Below are 19021 nucleotides of genomic sequence, written 5' to 3'. Positions count from 1 at the left end.
CCACCATCTTCAGAATGTCACATCATGTAGTGCTGAGGAATTTGGGACTCTGACGTCCAGTGGCCAGCAGAGGTCAATTCCCCACTGGGGCCAATTGCTGACATTTTTCTACTTCGATGTCTACATTTGCTAAGTGGTATAATTAAAATATCTCCTTAATAGAGTACTGTGTGGAATCCACACACGATCACAGAAAAGTGCTTAGAATGACCTAAACAATGGCAGAGCACTGTAAATGTTAACCAGAAAAAAAAAAAAAAGTAGGCCATTATTATGATTTCTCATAAGAAGAAAGCTTGAAGGAGGTTTTCTCTTTAACTTAGGGTAATTCCATTACTCCACTGGAACATAGCTTCCACCAATGCTCATTTTTCATTAACAATTACTTGGTTCTTCAGTTTGTTTCTCAACATCATACATACAATAGTTAAACTGTATGGCATGTGAATTATACCTCAGTAAAGCTTTTTTATTTTAATCACATGCAATATAGACTATATTAAAATTAAAGTGACTTGAGAATCATGGATCTCAGTGTATATCTGTTTTTTGTGTTTTTTGTTTTTTGTTTTTTTTTTGCTAAAACCCTCAGTATGAAATATCCTTTGTTCTGATTCAGAAGATATATATTCATAGATACATTAACATAAAAATAAGTGAAGCTCTCAGAGTACACCTACATAAGCACCAATGAAAATCACGTGTTTCTAAAATAAGTGTAAAGAATGTCAGAGTAACTCACAAAGTAGTTTCAAATGTTCTGCATACTGGTTCTTAATTTAGGTTGCGTGAAAGTGAAAGTGAAAGTCACTCAGTCATGTCTGATTCTTTGTGACCCCGTGGACTATACAGTCCATGTAATTCTCCAGGCCAGAATACTGTGGGTAGCTCCAGGGGATCTTCCCAACCCAGGAATTGAACTGGGGTCTCCTGAATTGCAGGCAGATTCTTTACCAGGTGAGCCACACGGGAAGCCCAAGAACACTGAGTGGGTAGCCTATCCCTTCTCCCGGGGCTCTTCCCGACCCAGGAATTGAAGTGGGGTCTTCTGCACTGCAGGCAGATTCTTTACCAACTGAGCTATTGTGTAAGTAGCGTGAATTGTATTAGAAATAACTTGTTACCGGTCATTGTTGAAAGTACCAAGGTTTGGATGGATGCACTTGCCTTAGAAACAAATTTAGGTAGAATAAAGATTATCCCATAAACACCCCCACGCTCACTCATATTCCAGTAACTTCATGGGAATTCTTGCTAAGGGCGGAGTCACAACTAGGATGGGAGAAGTTGCACCTGACTGCAGGGTCCTTGCGGCCATGCAGCAAAAGGGATAATCCTCATTCCACTGCTGCACAGTAAGGCCAAGAACCGCTACTCAGTGGTGGGATTTTGACTCCACAGCGACCTGGGCGCGCTGTGTACAGTTTACGACATCTTGTCGTGCTTATGCATCACGGCCTGTAGCAACCGTAAATAAGACCTTGAAAGAAACAGACTCCTATTCTCTATCACGACATTTGACTCACAGAGAAGCTTGCTGCTTATACTTACGGGTTCCACAAACTCAAACTTCTTCCTTTCTTGGATTTCCTGAAGCTTACACACATATTCAAGAGACAGTTCATAAAAGTGTTGCCGGTTCTGTTCCACTTGGATATCTGCCTGTGTTAAAACAAAGGAGGCAGTCAGATTAGAGATGGTGTGATGTGAAACTCTTTATCCAAGGTCTGCAAAGCTCCCATCTGTGGGCCAAATATGGCCAGCTGTCTTCCTAAAGGAGGTTGTGCTGGACACAGCCATAAACACTCCGTAACGTATCTTCGATGTGGACTTCCCTGCTCGACAGCTGAACTGAGTTGTCCCAAGAGGGACCTCATGGTCTTCAAATATGTAGAATACTTATTAGTATCTGACTGTCTGCAGAAGTAGTTTGCCAACCCCTGCTCATGTCTGTGATGAGGTTGACTCCTAAGGACCGAACATCACGCAGTCTCGCTCTTCACGAGAAACCTACCCCAACCACAACTAACACGCAAGTTGGAACCATACACACAGACTCCGAACTACACAAACAGTGTTTCCATTAACAAATCGCCTAAGCATGAAGCGGCCTGGGAAGGAGGACTGAACAAATTCCAGTCGCCACAGCATTCCTGAGTGAAAACAGCAGGTGAAGAAGTGGCAACAGCCCCTGTGCAAGAACTTGGCTCCCAGGCAAGGCTGGGCTTGATGCCCATCTGCAGGTAGTCACGCTCCTACGCCCTCAACACGCCCATCCCTTGGAAGCGAGCAGGCACCAGATGGCTGGGAGACTATTCCAAAAAGAGGTTACCCGTTCTCTTGTCTAACTAGAAAGGCACTGGGAGAGGCGATGGCTCCACAGAGGAACGGTGGAGAAAACTCTGGCCCTCAGAACATTTCCTATTCAGCATCATGTAGGTTTCACCAGGACATTTCTCCAAAGAGGCCATATCTAAACACATGGAAAGATGCTCAGCATCACTCACCATCAGGGAAATACAAATTAAAACCACAGGTTACACTGTGGTGTGCACACTCACTGCACACTTATCGAAAACAAAACAAACAAAAAACAGACCTATCCCCAGAACAAAACAGAAAACGAGAAGTACTGGTGAAGACGTAGAGAAACAGCTTTGTACACTGCCGACGTGAATGCAAAATGACTCAGCTGCCATGACTACAAAAAAATTAAAGACAGAATGACCATACGACCTTAACAGTTCCATTTCGGGGTATACACTCACAGGAACTGCAAGCAGGGACTCAAACAGATACTTGCTCACCCACACTGACAGCAGCGAAACGGGAGAAATAACCAACGTGCCCACTGACAGACGAAGGGATAATCAAAATCTGGTCTACACAGATAATGGGATATTATTCAGCCTCAGACTGGAAGGAAATTCCGGCACCTGGCTTAACATGGAAGAAGCCTCAGGACATTAACCTGTCAACTACATAACGGCACTTACCTTGTACCTCTACAAGCACTAAATCATGAGCTGCATAGCTACTGACCATCAAAACCCCCTGAAAAGGAGTTCAGGGTGGAGAGCAGAAATGAAGCACTCTGTGCTCTGGGAAAAACTGCCAGGACAGGTCTTCAGATAGCTACGTATTTTCAGGAGCTGATTTGATGAGCCCAATTCTTGTATCTCTTCCTATCTAGAAAAGCACTAAAATCCTTCACGGAGATGTCTGCTCCTCGCGACTAGCAGTCACCCTCACAAAACTACCAGAAACCTTCCACACAAAAAAACGCATGCTTCAGTGCACGCACACCCCCTTCAACAAAATCACATATGTACTGACCTTCCCTCCACCACTGTGGAGCAGTTTCTTAGAGCTATCTGAAATGCTGTCTCCCAGGCTATAGTTCTCATTTTGCCCCAAATAAAATTTCTTCACTTTGCCCCAAATAAAACTTCCTCACAACTCTCAACTCACAACGTTTTACATTTATTTTAGTCAACAATGCTAAATGAAATGAGCCAATCACAAAAGGACAGGTGCCACATGATTGCTCTTCCATGAGGTACTTGGGAGAGTGAAATTGATAGAGACAGAAGTAGAATGATGGTTAGGAGCCGGAGGGAAGAGGGCTGGGGAGTCACAGTTTAGTGGGAAGCACAGAGTTTCCGTACCTAAGCCTTTAGGAGTTGGAATGTGGGGGTGACTGTATTTAATGACACTGCACAAACGATATCCTTGAACATAGTTAAAATCATATCTTGCTATATTTTGGGCTTCCCTTGTGGCTCAGCTGGAAAAGAATCCGCCTGCAATGCAGAAGACCCAGGTTCGATCCCTGGGTTGGGAAGATCCCCTGGACAAGGGAAAGGCCACCCTCTGGCCTGGAGTATTCCATGGACTGTGTAGTCCATGGGGTCGCAAAGAGTCAGACACAACCGAACAACTTTCACTTCACCTGCTATATTTTACCACAACAAAATTTTAAGTTTTGGGGGGAAAAAAAGGTAACAGGTAATAATTTTTTGGCGTATCATTTTTTAATTAATGTTTAAATATAATAAATGCATCTTACTTTGAAATGAAATATTTTCTGCTGTATGTGTAAACATTAGCCTTTCAAATGTAAATTTCTGAGCCCAGGAAAACAATACCAGCTATGCACCAGCCATTGGCTAAGTATGCTGAAGGGCTTGGGGGGATGCCAAGAAAGCACAGGAGGCAGCCATCCGTCACATTTTCCACCTGTTATGGTAAACATTCCCTGGAGAAGGGAATGGCATCCCACTCCAGTATTCTTGCCTGGAGAATTCCATGGATAGAGGAGCCTGGTGGGCTACAGTTCGTGGGGTCGCAAAGAGTTGGACACGACTGAGTGACTAACACACACACATACGGTAAACACTAAGGGTATGAACAATCAAGAAGCAGGATTCGGCCCCAGACAGCTGAGAGGCGCATGAAAGGAATGAATTAAATGGGTGCCTACACTTGCGTCTTCCCACCCACAGAAGACACGGCTGTGATCCATGCGATCTGTGCTGCTGGAGAAGGCTCTTGAGAGTCCCTTGGACTGCAAGGAGATCAAACCAGTCCATCCTAAAGGAAATCAACCCTGAATATTCATTGGGAGGACTGCTGCTGAAGCTGAAACTCCAATACTTCAGCCACCTGATGGGAAGAGCTGACTCATTTGAAAAGACCCTGATGCTGGGAAATATTGAAGATAGGAGAAGAAGGGGACAACAGAGGACGAGCCGGCTGGATAGCATCATCAACTCAATGCACACGAGTTTGAACAAGCTCTGGGAGGTGGTGAAGGACAGGGAAACCTGGCTTGCTACATTCCATGGGGTTGCAAAGAATCAGACACAACTTAGCAGCTGAACAACAACATACATATAAGAATGCTAAATTCCTTGAGATATCTGGCTTTCCTTAATTAACAGACTGCCTCCCGCCACCCCTACCTTGCTACAAACTTCTATATATACTGACTCCCTTCCCCGCCTCCTCGGAGCAGTCTCTTGGGATCACTTTGAGATGCTCTCTCCTCCTGGAAATCCTCATAATTTCCACCGAAAAAAGAACTCTACTTTCAGATTGTGACTACTTGTTTAGCCAACATGACTAAGTCAAAATGTTTCTTATTCAGCCAAATTTTCTACCTAATACTCATAGAAATCATGATTTTTTATGCCTCTAATGACCAGAGATTGAGCTCAGCCACCAGCAGTTAACAGGCACGACTCCCAGGAAAAACAATGCAAGTGTGTTGAGTATTTACTAAAATGGAGCTATGGGGGATTTAAGGGTGAATCTTTCATGTTATTGTTAATGGGAGATGCCTTTCAAGAAAATTTCACCAGGATCACATTTACCAAGGTCGTTTTCTTTTTTTTTTTTTTTGGATTCTCTCTCCTGGTTGTGCTCCTGTATCGCTGCTCAGCTTCTATTCACAGCCTCTGCTGTGCCAGGCACGGAGAGATCTTATCACCAGAATCCCTGGGACTGTAGATAACCCATCATTTACGCCACCACCACAGACATTCAAATTACACCCAGCAGCACAGTCCTTTAGCTTGACTCCGTCTGAAAGGCAATCACTATATAAGCGGTATAAGAAGAAATGTATTTGGTCTTTGTCCCAGGTTCCTGGCACAAATCTCCTAAAACCCTTGGAATTTCCGGACTGAGGGAAGTGCCTGCTGTCATTTGTAAGGAGCCCTGAGTGAGAACACTCCTGTTTGTGCTAATAAGGTGACTTTGGGGGGCCCCAAGGCTGCACTGATCAGAAGGTTAGAACCTCGGCCCCACCCACTGGCCCTCAGGAAGGGGTAAGCACTACAGATTAAGTTCTGTAGCAACTCCTGAACATGGGTTCATAAGCTTCCAGGTTAGCAATGTAAAAAATCAGTAAACAGAAAACTCAATTAAACAGAGCTGGGTCACCAGAGTGGGAGCACTCATGGCCTCAGACAACAACAGAGCCCAAGAGAAAGAAGGAAGATGACTCTTCTCGCCTGGCCAGGACTCAGCCCAAGAAAAGCCATGGCCTCTGTTTACTATTGCCTCTCAACTCCCGGTCCCTCACAATCAAGGGGATCTCCTTCATGCATCAGGTGGGAACGTGCCCTTGGCTCACCATGGCTGCGAGGCCTCAAACAGCAACTCTCTTCTGATCCTGAATAAACCCGTCTTTACTGGAGAAATATCTGGCAGACTTCATTTCAGGTCATGAGTAAATCCATCCACTTGCCTGAACAGTGACACACCCCAGCTCCACACGGTCAGAAGTTTCTGCACCTGGGACCCTTCTGGACCCAGTCCTGTGCACCTCTTCCTCTTGGCTGCTCATCTGAATCCCCTAGATTACCTTTTATAATAAGCTGGTAAACTTAAGTAAATGTCGCCTAGTTCTGTGAGTTGCCCTAGCAAATCAATCAAACCCAAGGAAGAGGGGGCCACAGGAACCTTTTCTTTGTAGTCAGTTAATCAGAAGCACACCAGGATTTGGTGTTAGAAGCGGTCTTTTTTTTTTTAACTGAAGTACAGTTGATTTACAATGTGTTAGCTTCTGCTGTACAACAAAGTGATTTGGTTACACATATACATTCTTTTCCATTATGGTTTATTACTGGATACTGAATAGGGCCTTGTTGTTTACCCATTCTATATATAATAGCTGGCATCTGCCAGTCATCAGTAGGGCGGTCTTGTAGGATTGAGCCTTTAACCTGCAGGATCTGACGCTATTTCCAGGTAGTGCCAGAACAGAGATCATTGCTTGGTGGCAATTGAAAAACACACATCTGGACTATACTTTTTACTATACCAAGCAAAAGTCATTTTTTTAAACATATAACTTCAAATAGATTATCAATTTCACTTCTGACCATGCCTGCTGTAAATACGCATAACAGGAATAGATCCCTCACACAAAGATCTTCAGGGGATCTATTTCTCTGGTCATACTTACGGAAATATAATTATCTGAGTACTCAACTGGAAAAAAAATGCACGATGTGAGAGTTGTGAGTCAAGTTTTAATGGGGGCACAATGTGGAATACAGCCTGGGAGCGGGGCCTCAGAGGTTGCCTAGTGAATTTAATCTAAAGAGGCAGAGGGCAAGTGCTAATTTTTAGCTGCCATAAGAAAACAAAAATACAGTTCAAATATCAGCAGTCGAAGAATTTTCTCAAATACCCAATTACTGTTCTAGTACAGACAGTAATATTGAGAATTTGGGGGTGTGATGGAGCAGAAGCTAGTGTCCGTTCAATACAGAGCGAGAGGCAAAGGTCCGAATAAACCAAAACTGCCAGCCTGCTGTCGGCCACAATTCTCTGTGATTTTCATTGGAAACCAGAGGAAAGAACAGCTGATAACAAGGACACACGCCTTTGTTCAGTACCACTCTCAGCAACCTTTATTAATCTCTCAAGCACCTCAACTCAATTTACTGAAGATCAGCAACGCATTAGCCACTGCCAGAAGTGGCCAAAGCCACATCTAACCTTCTTTCCTTTAAGGAGCATCCCCATCCGTAAGGCATTCACTCTTGCAACAGAAAGCTCGGTCAAGTGGGGTTCTGTACATTTGAAAGGAGCACACAAATCAAAACAGCAAAGAAAATGTAATTTTTTTTAATCCTTTTGGTCATGCCACTCAGTATGTGGGATCTTAGATGCCCAACCAGGGATCGAACCCATGCCCCCTGCATGGACAGCATAGAGTCTTTTAACCATGGAACACCAGAGAAGACCCAAGAATATATAATTTAAGTGAAAACTAAAATGATTCATCTTGAGGGTCTCTTCAAATTTCCAACGTAATGTTTAATCATCTTTGGGAATGATGAAATTGTTGAAGGTCTAGCTCATCATCTTCACACTAGTTCATTCAATAAGTATTTATGAGTGCCTGCTCTCATAATCTTCACACTAGTTCATTCAATAAGTATTTATGAGTGCCTGCTCCCCGACAGGTCTTATTCTAGGCACTGTGGACAGAGTGCTGAAGAGAACTAGGCTGTTGCCTGCAAGGAGCTGACATCCCAGGGAAAGAAGCCATGAGACCCGAATGTACCGTGTGTGCTCAGTCGGGTCCAGCACTTTGTGACCCCATGGACTGTAGCCCCCCCGGCTCCTCTGTCCATGGAATTTTCTAGGCAAGAATATGGGAGCTGGTTGCCACTTCCTACTCCAGGGGATCTTCCTGACTCAGGGATCGAACCTGAGTCTCTCATGCCTCTTGCATTTACAGGTGGATTCTTTACCACTGAACCACCAGGAAAGCCCACACCTGAATACATAATGAGTCAAATGGTTGTAAGAGCAAGAAAAAGAAAAAACAACAAAAAAGGCAGAGTAAGGAAGGCACCCTAAATAAGATACAACATCTCCACTCAGGGGAAGTCTGAGAGGAGACTATCTGGAAGACTATTTGCAAGTGAGTCATGCGGATCTGGCAGAAGGACGAGCACTGAGGCCCTAAGCCATGGAGCCAAGCCAGAATGAGGCTGCCATGTGGGGTGAGAGAAGGCGGAGTGGACTGGGGGCCTCTGACAGAGCTTCTAGGAGCATTTGGAGACGAAGAGCAAGACAAAGGCTGACTCTGCTGCCATATAGAAAATAAACCGTAAGAGGACTTCCCTGGCAGTCTAGGGGTTGAGAGTCCATGTTCCCAATGCAGGGGACAGGGGTTCGATCCCTGTGTCGTCATTACACAGAGTAACATGCATGCACATATGCATAAAGAAAGAGTGAAAGTGTTAGTCAGTCATGTCTGACTCCTTGAGTCAGTCCCAGGACTGTAGTCCATCCAGGCTCCTCTGTCCATGGGATTTCCCAGGCAAGAATACTGGACTGGGGAGCCATTCCCTTCTGCAGGGGATCTTTAAGACCCAGGGATCCAACCAGGGTCTCCTGCACTGCAGGCAGATTCTTTACAGTCTGAGCCACAGAGAAAGCTGCATGCATATACACATAAATGAATGCAAAATAACTTGAAAATGAAAATAAACTGTAGAGATCCCTGAGTAAAAAGCCGGGAGGCTTCTATAGTCACCTATGTGAGAAATGCCCACCACCTGCGTCAGAGTGACAGGTTTGCAGGCTAGGAGAACTGGCCACATTCTGAGAATAACCTGAAGTTGAAGAAGACCTAGGCTGAGTAGACGGGCTAAGAGAGAAAAAGCCAAGGATGACGTTACAGATTTTGCCCTAGCAACAGGTAGAATGATATCTAATTAGAGAGTGAGGTGGAGATGGAAATTGACTTGGGGCATGGAAATCCCATCAGGATACCTGGAAACAGAGATCAAGTAGAACAGGAAGTGGAAAACTGCTGGCATAAAGAGCCTCTACGAGCAACAGCTGTCCCTTCAAAACTGCCAGAGGGCAGGAGGTGAGGGAGCACGTGTAGCAACTGCATGGCTTTCTGCACAATATGGAAAACGAGAGAATGCAGGACCGCCTGCAAACAGTACTGTAGTCAGGATTAGACGGTACAAAAGGGCCTTTCTCTTCTACAGACCACCAAACACCATGTAAACATCGGCTAATCACATTACAGAGACAAAAGAAGATGCAACATGTGGTTCATGTCAACATAGCCACACACATACACACAGCGTTTGCAACTAAATCTGTAACATTTCAACACAACCCAGGTTTACTCTACAACATTGTCATTTTGATGATACTTCACCAAGTGTCTATTATAGTGGCACCTTACGCCTGGATCCCTTATGTGTTTAAAAATAAACAAATGCACGGGGAAGAAGTCACACTTCTGTGGGATGAAAACAGCATTATGTTTAAGGAAAGCATATGTTCCAAATTGTAAACAACTGAATTTCCAGGGTGTGAGTGAGGAAAAACAAGTGGCAGGGAATGTAGAAAAAAACAGAAAGCGAAAACGAGACAGAAGATATAAATTCCTTTCTCCTTACATATGGCTCCCTCCAAAAGAAACAAGTCTATTAACACAAGTAAAACATGCTCTCTTTCCAAAGAAGCTGAAAAACTCCTGAATCTTCAGCGTTAGGTAAGATTAATTCTGCCTTCACATAAAAGCCAAATGGTATAGGAGCTTATTCAATTCACTTTTTCAACACATCTTGAAAGTTAATTAATAACCTATTCCTGAAAATAATATATCTTTTCTCAGTTATCCTAGTTAAAATGGTTGTTCCTGGGAAAATATAGTCAGAACAAAAACTTCTAATACTCTGAGCCCACACTGCATTAATCGCTCTATGAGATCTTATTTTGTCTTATTCCAAAAGAGCTTTTTTTAAAATTCATGGTGATACCTAGTCATTTTTTCCATCTCTAATAAACCTAGATGAAACATTTTCAAAAGAAAAGCTCATTAAAAAAAAGACATGCACTGATTATTAAATTTTACAAACAAGTTAAAAGAAAAATAAAAACAATACCTCTTGTAAATGTGAGTCTTTCTTTTTTGCTGATAAATTCAAATGTTTATCAATTAGGCTATAGTTCCTTTCAGTCTCTTTGTCAAACTTCTTTTTTTCTTCCTACAAATAAGAAAAACATAGACAAGTATGATTAAACAGAGGGGGGGAAAGGCATATACAGTCAATCTACTAGGAAGATCAAAATATGAAAAATATCCAAAAAGAAAGTACCATGAAGTGTGAAAAAGTTATCTGGAAAATCTATCTGCAGCCAGGCCACTGTTTATTAATCATCAAGACAGCATTTGGACTGAAGAGTCACTTACCTTTTTGCTTTTTCCTTTAATGAACTTTTTTCCTAGCCTGTTATTTTCAATCCCTCATACCTATCAGTGTTTGGAATTAATGCCATTCACTTGTCCATTTAAAAAAAAAAAAACATTTAGGATGAAAACATAATAAGACCATAAAGCTTAAAAAAGCAAACTTGCTACAGATTTTGGCATATAAATGGAATTCACATAAAACTGAGTAAGTTTTGATCTACGTTTAAAAATTATTTACAATCGCCATGGTGGGGGTGGAGACACATATCGGAAAAAAAAATCTTCCCTAACTGTCTAGTATAAATATAACAATAAAATCCTCTGATCAGAAATGTCAACTACTTACCCAAATTTCAGCAGTGATTTCTATAACACTGTCTAGAGTATTTATCAATAGGTCCACAGGGCCTAAAATAATACTGACATACTTCTACTGAGATTCTTTGGTTAACATTACAAACATTTCTCAGGCACTGCCAAGAAATACTATTTGTTTTCCTTTTGCTAGAGTAGCTTTTAGAGAAAACAAGGAACCAATTTTTTTTTATACGGCAGAGACAACCTCCCCTAAAACTGCCTGCCAACATAAGTAGATTTTTCATAAACATTTCTGAGCACCAATGAGCTCACGTGATGTTCTCCTGCTGTCAAAATGTTTCTATTAACGTCAGACTCTCCCCAACTCTCCAAGGCCTCCTAGAAAGGAACGTTCCCTTCCCTATTTTCCAGCTTCTATTTTATGAAGTCAAAAATAATGAACTGTCCCGGCTTTTTCTGGCATGATCTTCCTATTAAGCAAAAGGGGTAAATAAAGGACAAAAATTGTATTTCTCTGCATTTATCATCATTTTTTTCACTCCACGGGACTACAGACCGTGTGAGACACTGGGAATGAAGCTCTGCCCGCTCACCCAAAGGCTGAATTAACCCCCATGCTGACGAAGGCACAAGACTCAGAACTGATGCTTCTTCCCATTTCTACCTCAAGTTTAATTACCAACTAGCCGCACATCTTCAAGGGCAAAAACAAAACAGAACACTTAACAGTATAAAACCTCCGTTGTTCTGTTTAAAAGATCAGGGCACTTCCTTGGTGGCCCAGTGGTTAGGTAGGACTCCACACTTGTGAGGCTTCCATCCCCGGTCTGGGAACTAACACCCCACACAGCCCCCACATGCCCTTGTGTGGTGTGGCCAAAAAACACCGTCATAAAACCTAAAATATTAAAAAAAAAAAAAAAAAAAATCAGGAATTCAGTTCTGTCCTAGTTCATTCTTAGAACCAATCTTAAAATTCTGTAATCCTACCGTTCACCTATACGTGAGAATGGTCAAACTTTCACTGAAATGGAGGCATTTTTTTCCTTTATGCCCTAGGTTTAATTTACAGCTTTTTTTTATGCCTAACTCATTAATATTACATGGTTACTCTCTCTTTTCTGCTTTTTACTATGACGCACTTCCTGTACGATGTTAATGACTAACAGAAAATAAACTAAATGGAACATATGGCCACTACTTTAAAGTCTCCACTATTTTTACAAGTTCATACGATAGAGTGTGCACTGGATTAGGTGTCAGAAGACGCAGGTTCCAGTGGCCGCTATGACCCTGTGGCTCTGCCCCCGGGGTCACAGCCTTCTCTGAGCATCAGTTTCTCAGGTTTAAAACCAGACGGGAATGGAGGTAACACAGCTGCATTTACCACAAGTACACGGCAACACAACATCATGTGGTTAAAAATGCTTACTATCTTTGCAGATGAGTATTCAGAGAATACTGAAAACGTGTTTACTCCTTTGATTTCATCTGAATCACAGAAGGGGACAAAGGAAGCAACGATGCTACAGCCGGCAGTCAAAACGCCCAGCCCATGCGGAAATAGTGGGGTATGTAAATGAGGACGTGGGTTAAGTCTGGAATGAAAGAAAATGGTGCTATCGAGCCTCTGTGAAGAAAGAATCTAGCCAAGAAACAGCATCACACCCACCAATTTGAGTGAAAATACACTTGTTCATCTTTGGTATGATACTATACAAATGCTGCTGTGTGTTGTTTTGAATCTGAAGACTCAGATAATCGTCTCTCGTTGCATTTTTTTTCTCGGTGTCTCTACAGAATATTCTGTTTCTCTGTACTCATATGACTTTGGGCACTTAATTCTTAAATTTAAAAGGGGCTGTGTTCAAGTAGCATTCAATAAAGAACAGAGTCTTTTCTTCAACACTGCAATATAGGATACACACACATATGGATGTATACAGATATATATATGTACATGTATATATACACATATACACACACACACAGAAATATAAAATAAATGAGCCATAAAAGGGAACAAAATTGAATCAGTTGAAGTGATACAGACTGAAGTCAGTCAGAAAAACAAATACTGGATATTAACACATATATGTGGAATCTAGACAAATAAATATTGATGAATCCGTTTGCAGGTCAGGAACAGAGGTGCAGACATAGAGAAAAGACTTGTGGAGACAGATTAGGAAGGAGAGGGTGGGACAAATCAAGAAAGTAGCACTGAAATATATACACTGCCATATACAAAACAGACAGCTTGCGGGAGCTGCCATATAACTCAGGGGGCCCAGCCTGGCGCTCTGTGATGACCTAGAGAGGGGAGGGAGGGGCACCAGAAAGGGGATATGTGTATACATATAGCCGATTCATAATGCTGTACGGCAGAAACAAACAAAACGCTGTAAAGCAAGCATACTCCAATAAAAAACTAAAATAGAGTAATATGACACAAAAGGCTCTATCAAGGATCAAATTATTACAATGAAAACTGTTTTTGAAACAGCATTACTCCAGTGAGTCTGGGTAAAGCTGGAAGTAAAGCCAGTAAGGAAAAGCGGAGGCAAGGGCTCGCCAGCCAGCCCACATCTGTATTACAGAGAGAGGCAGGCAGCCATGACAGACCCCAGCAGACTTCTGCCATGTGGAACTATAAGCCCAGTATTTAGGCCGCTCCACTGATTTTTCTAGAACAGCTGAAAGACTCAATGATTTTTAAACGGTGGAACCCTCTTACACTGTTGGTGGGAATGCAAACTAGTACAGCCACTATGGAGAACAGTATGGAGATTCCTTAAAAAACTGGAAATAGAACTGCCTTATGATCCAGCAATCCCACTGCTGGGCATACACACTGAGGAAACCAGAAGGGAAAGAGACACGTGTACCCCAATGTTCATCGCAGCACTGTTTATAATAGCCAGGACATGGAAGCAACCTAGATGCCCATCAGCAGATAAATGGATAAGAAAGCTGTGGTACATATACACAATGGAGTATTACTCAGCCATTAAAAAGAATACATTTGAATCAGTTCTAATGAGGTGGATGAAACTGGAGCCTATTATACAGAGTGAAGTAAGCCAGAAGGAAAAACACCAATACAGTATACTAACGCATATATATGGAATTTAGAAAGATGGTAGCAATAACCCTGTGTATGAGAGAGCAAAAGAGACAGTGTTGTATAGAACAGTCTTATGGACTCTGTGGGAGAGGGAGAGGGTGGGAAGATTTGAGAGAATGGCATTGAAACATGTAAAATATCATGTAAGAAACGAGATGCCAGTCCAGGTTCGATGCACGATACTGGATGCTTGGGGCTAGTGCACTGGGATGACCCAGAGGGATGGTATGGGGAGGGAGGAGGGTTCAGGATGGGGGAACACATGTATACCTGTGGCGGATTCATTTTGATATTTGGCAAAACTAATACAATTATGTAAAGTTTAAAAATTAAAATTTAAAAAAAAAAAAAAAAAAACTTATGTTTTAGGTTTAACAAGAGTCAGTTAAGTCGCTCAGTCCTGTCCAACTCTTTGCAACCCCATGGACTGCAGCACGTCAAGCTTCCCAGTTCACCAACTCCTAGAGATTGTTCAAACCCATATCCAACAAGTTGGTAATGCCATCCAACCAGCTCATCTACTGTCACCCCTTCTCCTCCTGCCTTTAATCTTTCCCCAAATCAGGGTCTTTTCCAATGAGCCAGTTCTTCACATCAGGTGGCCAAAGTATTGGAGTATCAGTATCAGTCCTTCCAATGATTATTCAGGACTGATTTCCTTTAGGATTGACTGGTTTATCTCCCTGCAGCACAAGGGACTCTCAAGAGTCTTCTACAACACATTTCAAAAGCATCAATTCTGTGGTGTTCAGCTTTCTTTATGGTCCAGCTCTCACATTCACACATGACTATTGGAAAAACCATAGCTTTGACTAGACAGGCCTTTGTCAGCAAAGTAACATCTCTGCTTTCTAATATGCTGTCTAGGTTGGTCATAGCTTTTCTTCCAATGAGCAAGCATCTTTTAATTTAATGGCGGCAGTCACCATCTGCAGAGATTTGGGAGCTCAAGAAAATAAAGTCTCTCACCAATGTTCCCCATCTATTTGCCATGAAGGGATGGGACTGGATGCCATGATCTCAGTATTCTTAATGTTGAGCTTTAAGCCAACTTTTTCACTCTCCTCTTTCACTTTCATCAAGAGGGTCTTCAGTTCCTCTTCACTTTCTGCCATAAGGGTGGTGTCATCTGCATATCTGAAGTTATTGATATTTCTCCTGGCAATCTTGATTCCAGCTTGTGCTTCTTCCAGCCCAGCGTTTCTCATGACGTACTCTGCATATAAGTTAAATGAGCAGTATGACAATATACAGCATTGATGTACTCCTTTCCTGATTTGGAACCAGTCTGCTGTTCCATGTCCAGTTCTAACTGTTTCTTCTTGACCTGCATACAGATTTCTCAGGAGGCAGGTAAGGTGGTCTGGTATTCCCATCTCTTTCAGAATTTTCTTGTTTGTTGTGATCTACACAGTCAAAGGCTTTCACATAATCAAACAGCAGAAGTAGATGTTTTTCTGAAATTCTCTTGTTTTTCGATGATCCAACCAATGTTGGCAATTTGATCTCTGGTTCCTCTGCCTTATCTAAAACCAGCTTGAACATCTGGAAGCTTACAGTTCACGTACTATTGAAGCCTGGCTTGGAGAATTTTGAGCATTACTTTGCTAGCGTGTGAGATGAGTGCAATTGTGTGGTAGTTTGAACATTCTTTGGCATTGCCCTTCTTTGGGACTGGAATGAAAACTGACCTTTTCCAGTCCTGTGGCCACTGATGAGTTTTCCAAATTTGCTGGCATATTGAGTGCAGCACTTTCACAGCATTATCTTTCAGGATTTGAAATAGCTCAACTGGAATTCCATCACCTTCACTAGCTTTGTTCACAGTGATGCTTCCTAAGGCCCACTTAACTTTGCATTCCAGGATGCCTGGCTCTAGGTGAGTGATCACACCATCATGGTTATCTGGGTCATGAAGGTCTTTTTGGTATAGTTCTTCTGTGTATTCCTCCCACCTCTTCTTAATATCTTCTGCTTCTGTTAGATCCATACTATTTCTGTCCTTTATTGAGCCCATCTTTGCATGAAATGTTCCCTTGGTATCTCTAATTTTCTTGAAGAGATCTCTAGTCTTTCCCATTCTATTGTTTTCTTCTATTTCTTTGCACTGACCACTGAGGAAGGCTCTCTTATCTCTCCTCACTATTCTTTATAACTCTGCATTCAGATGTTTATATCTTTCCTTCTCTCCTTTGCCTTTCACTTTTCTTCTTTTCTCAGCTATTTGTAAGGCTTCCTCAGTCATTTTGCCTTTTCCATTTCTTTTTCTTGGGGATGGTCCTGATCACTGCCTCCTGTACAATGTCACGAACCTCCATCCATAGTTCTTCAGGTACTCTATCAGATCTAATCCCTTTAATCTATTTGTCACTTCCACTGTATAATCATAAGGGATTTGATTTAGGTCATACCTGAATGGTCTAGTGGTTTCCCCTACTTTCTTCAATTTCAGTCTGAATTTGGCAATAAGGAGTTCATGATTTGAGCCACTGTCAGCTCCCGGTCTTGTTTTTGCTAACTGCATAGAACTTCTCCATCTTTGGCTGCAAAGAGTATAATCAATCTGATTTTGGTGTTGACCATCTGGTGATGTCCATGTATAGAGTCTTCTCTTGCGTTGTTGGAAGAGGGTGTTTGCTATGAGCAGTGCTTCTCTTGGAAAAACTCTGTTAGCCTTTGCCCTGCTTTATTTTGTACTCCAAGACCAGATCTGCCTGTTACTCCAGGTATTTCTTAACTTCCTACTTTTGCATTCCAGTCCCCTATGATGAAGAGGACATCTTTTTTGGGTGGTAGTTCTAGAAGGTTTTATAGGTCTTCATAGAAGCATTCAACTTCAGTAAGCCAAACAAAATGTTTACAAGTTAAAGATGGCTCATGGGAAGTCAGTTTGTAATCTGTTATAAAATCTCACATGCAAAAAATAAAAAACAGTGAAGAACAGCTGTTACTTAAAACAGAATAACCAGCCAAATAAGATGCACACTATGTAAATGGAAGAGAAATTTTTAAATCTAAGAAACAAAACAAATACTCAGGTTTTTTTAATATATTAGAAATAAACATACATATGAAAGAAAAGAAAAGTCAAAGCATTAATCGCTCAGTCCTGTCTGAGTCTTTGTGACCCCATGGACTGTAGCCCACCAGGCTCCTCTGTGCATGGGATTCTCCAGGCAAGGATCCTGGAGTGGGTTGCCATGCCCTCCTCCACATCTTCCTGACCCAGGGATCAAATCTGGGTCTCCCACATTGCAGGCAGATTCTTTACCACTTGAGCCACCAGGGAAGCCAAAAACATATATATAGTATATATATTTAAAGGTGTCATAACAAATCATGGAATAAAAAACTATTATTCAACTAATGGTGTGGTATAACTGGTTAAGTAGTTGGAAATAAAAAGAGAACCATGTCTTAAATCAAAATTAATTCCAGATGCACTGAGAGAGTCACAAGTAAAAAATGAAACCAAAAAAGAGCATTTCATCAGATCTCAGAACAGAGAAGGAATTTATAAAGAAAAGGGAAATGGAAGAAGCCATAAGAACTTTAAGATATCAAAACTATACAATAAATAAGGCAAAAAGCCAACAACTGGCAGGGAAGAGATACAATTAATATGGAAGAAAGGGAGTTAACATTCCTAACACATAAAATATTCTTTATGAAGCAATTTTTTTGCTCAAAGCATACCTTACATTTCCACAGAAAAATTAGTAAAGACTACAGAAAATTCACAAAAGTTTGAAAATACCTGTAAACTATCCACATTTATTAGAATATTTTGTTTCATCTTAGAAAAAGGGGAAATTTTTAAATTACCAGGTAACTTTCCTTTTTATGTATTTTTGGTATTTTACAAATTTTCTAGGATGAGGAAATGAAAAGACTTTTATTTTCAGACTATGAACAGCAAAAAGTAAGTCCCAACTAGTCAAGATGAGAGCTTACATACGTTCTTAAAGATTCCAACTCTCTTTTTATTTAAATAAAAAGGTGGGGGGAATGCCCACACGTGGGTTGCCCTGGTGGTTCAGATGGTAAAGAACCCACCTACAGAGCAGGAGACCTGGGTTCAATCCCTGGGTAGAGAAGATCCTCTGGACAAGGCAATGACTACCCACTCCAGTAGTCTGGTATGGAAAATCCCATGAACAGAGGAACCTGGAAGGTTACAGTCCAGGGGATCACAAAGAGTCGGACACGCCTGAAGCGACTTAGCACAATGGCAATGCCCACACTTACAAGAAATGCAACTCATAGCACATGAAACACACTTGGCAGGAGCACTTCTTCCTGCATATCCAGGCCAACCAGAGTTTTGAAATCCCCACTCTTCTCCGCTGGTCCACCAACACCTTACAAGCCAGGTGAAATGCCACCTCTTCCATGAAGCGCTCCTTGACTTCTCCAGTGGGGAAACAGCCCCTTCCCTCAACTCCTGCACCAATGTCACCTCTCCTCCTTGACGTTCATTTGCCCGATCCAACCCACACCCTCTCCTGCCTTTAAGCTCTTTCAGCCTCTCCAAAGCGTTGAGAAGTCAGCCTTTATCCCCACACCTGGTAGATGCCCAGGGGACATGGTCAGAGAACACAGGAAGGTGGAAGCCTATGGCTGCAGAGGCACCGACACTGAAAACCTGCCCCTGCTGGCTCCTCAGCACGTGCTCCCAAGTCACCAATCCACCACCTGAGCACAGTCTGACCAGGAGGGTCACAAGCCACAGTGCTTGAACCTGGTGGGCAAAGGGTGGAATAAAACCTAAGAAGTTGTTGTTAGCAAGCCGATACAAAGCAAGTCACAAAGGGGATCATAAAAAAACT

The 19021-nt window shown here is 42.1% G+C and overlaps 1 protein-coding gene across 5 annotated transcripts in view; it reads right to left on the bottom strand.

Moving 5' to 3' along the window:
• ARHGAP10 (Rho GTPase activating protein 10) overlaps positions 1 to 19021 on the bottom strand; it is a 375463-nt gene that overhangs the window by 222031 nt on the left and 134411 nt on the right. For all 5 annotated transcript variants that reach the window (XM_070386636.1, XM_070386634.1, XM_070386633.1 and 2 more), the window contains 2 exons: positions 10440 to 10541; positions 1552 to 1662 (listed from right to left, as the gene is read on the bottom strand). In XM_070386636.1, coding sequence (XP_070242737.1) covers positions 1552 to 1662; positions 10440 to 10541 — 213 coding nt within the window. The remainder of the gene's footprint in view (positions 1 to 1551; positions 1663 to 10439; positions 10542 to 19021) is intronic.

The sequence above is a fragment of the Bos mutus genome, chromosome 17, assembly GCF_027580195.1.
Source record: "Bos mutus isolate GX-2022 chromosome 17, NWIPB_WYAK_1.1, whole genome shotgun sequence".
NCBI lineage: Eukaryota > Metazoa > Chordata > Mammalia > Artiodactyla > Bovidae > Bos > Bos mutus.
This window is presented reverse-complemented; position numbering and strand designations above follow the sequence as displayed.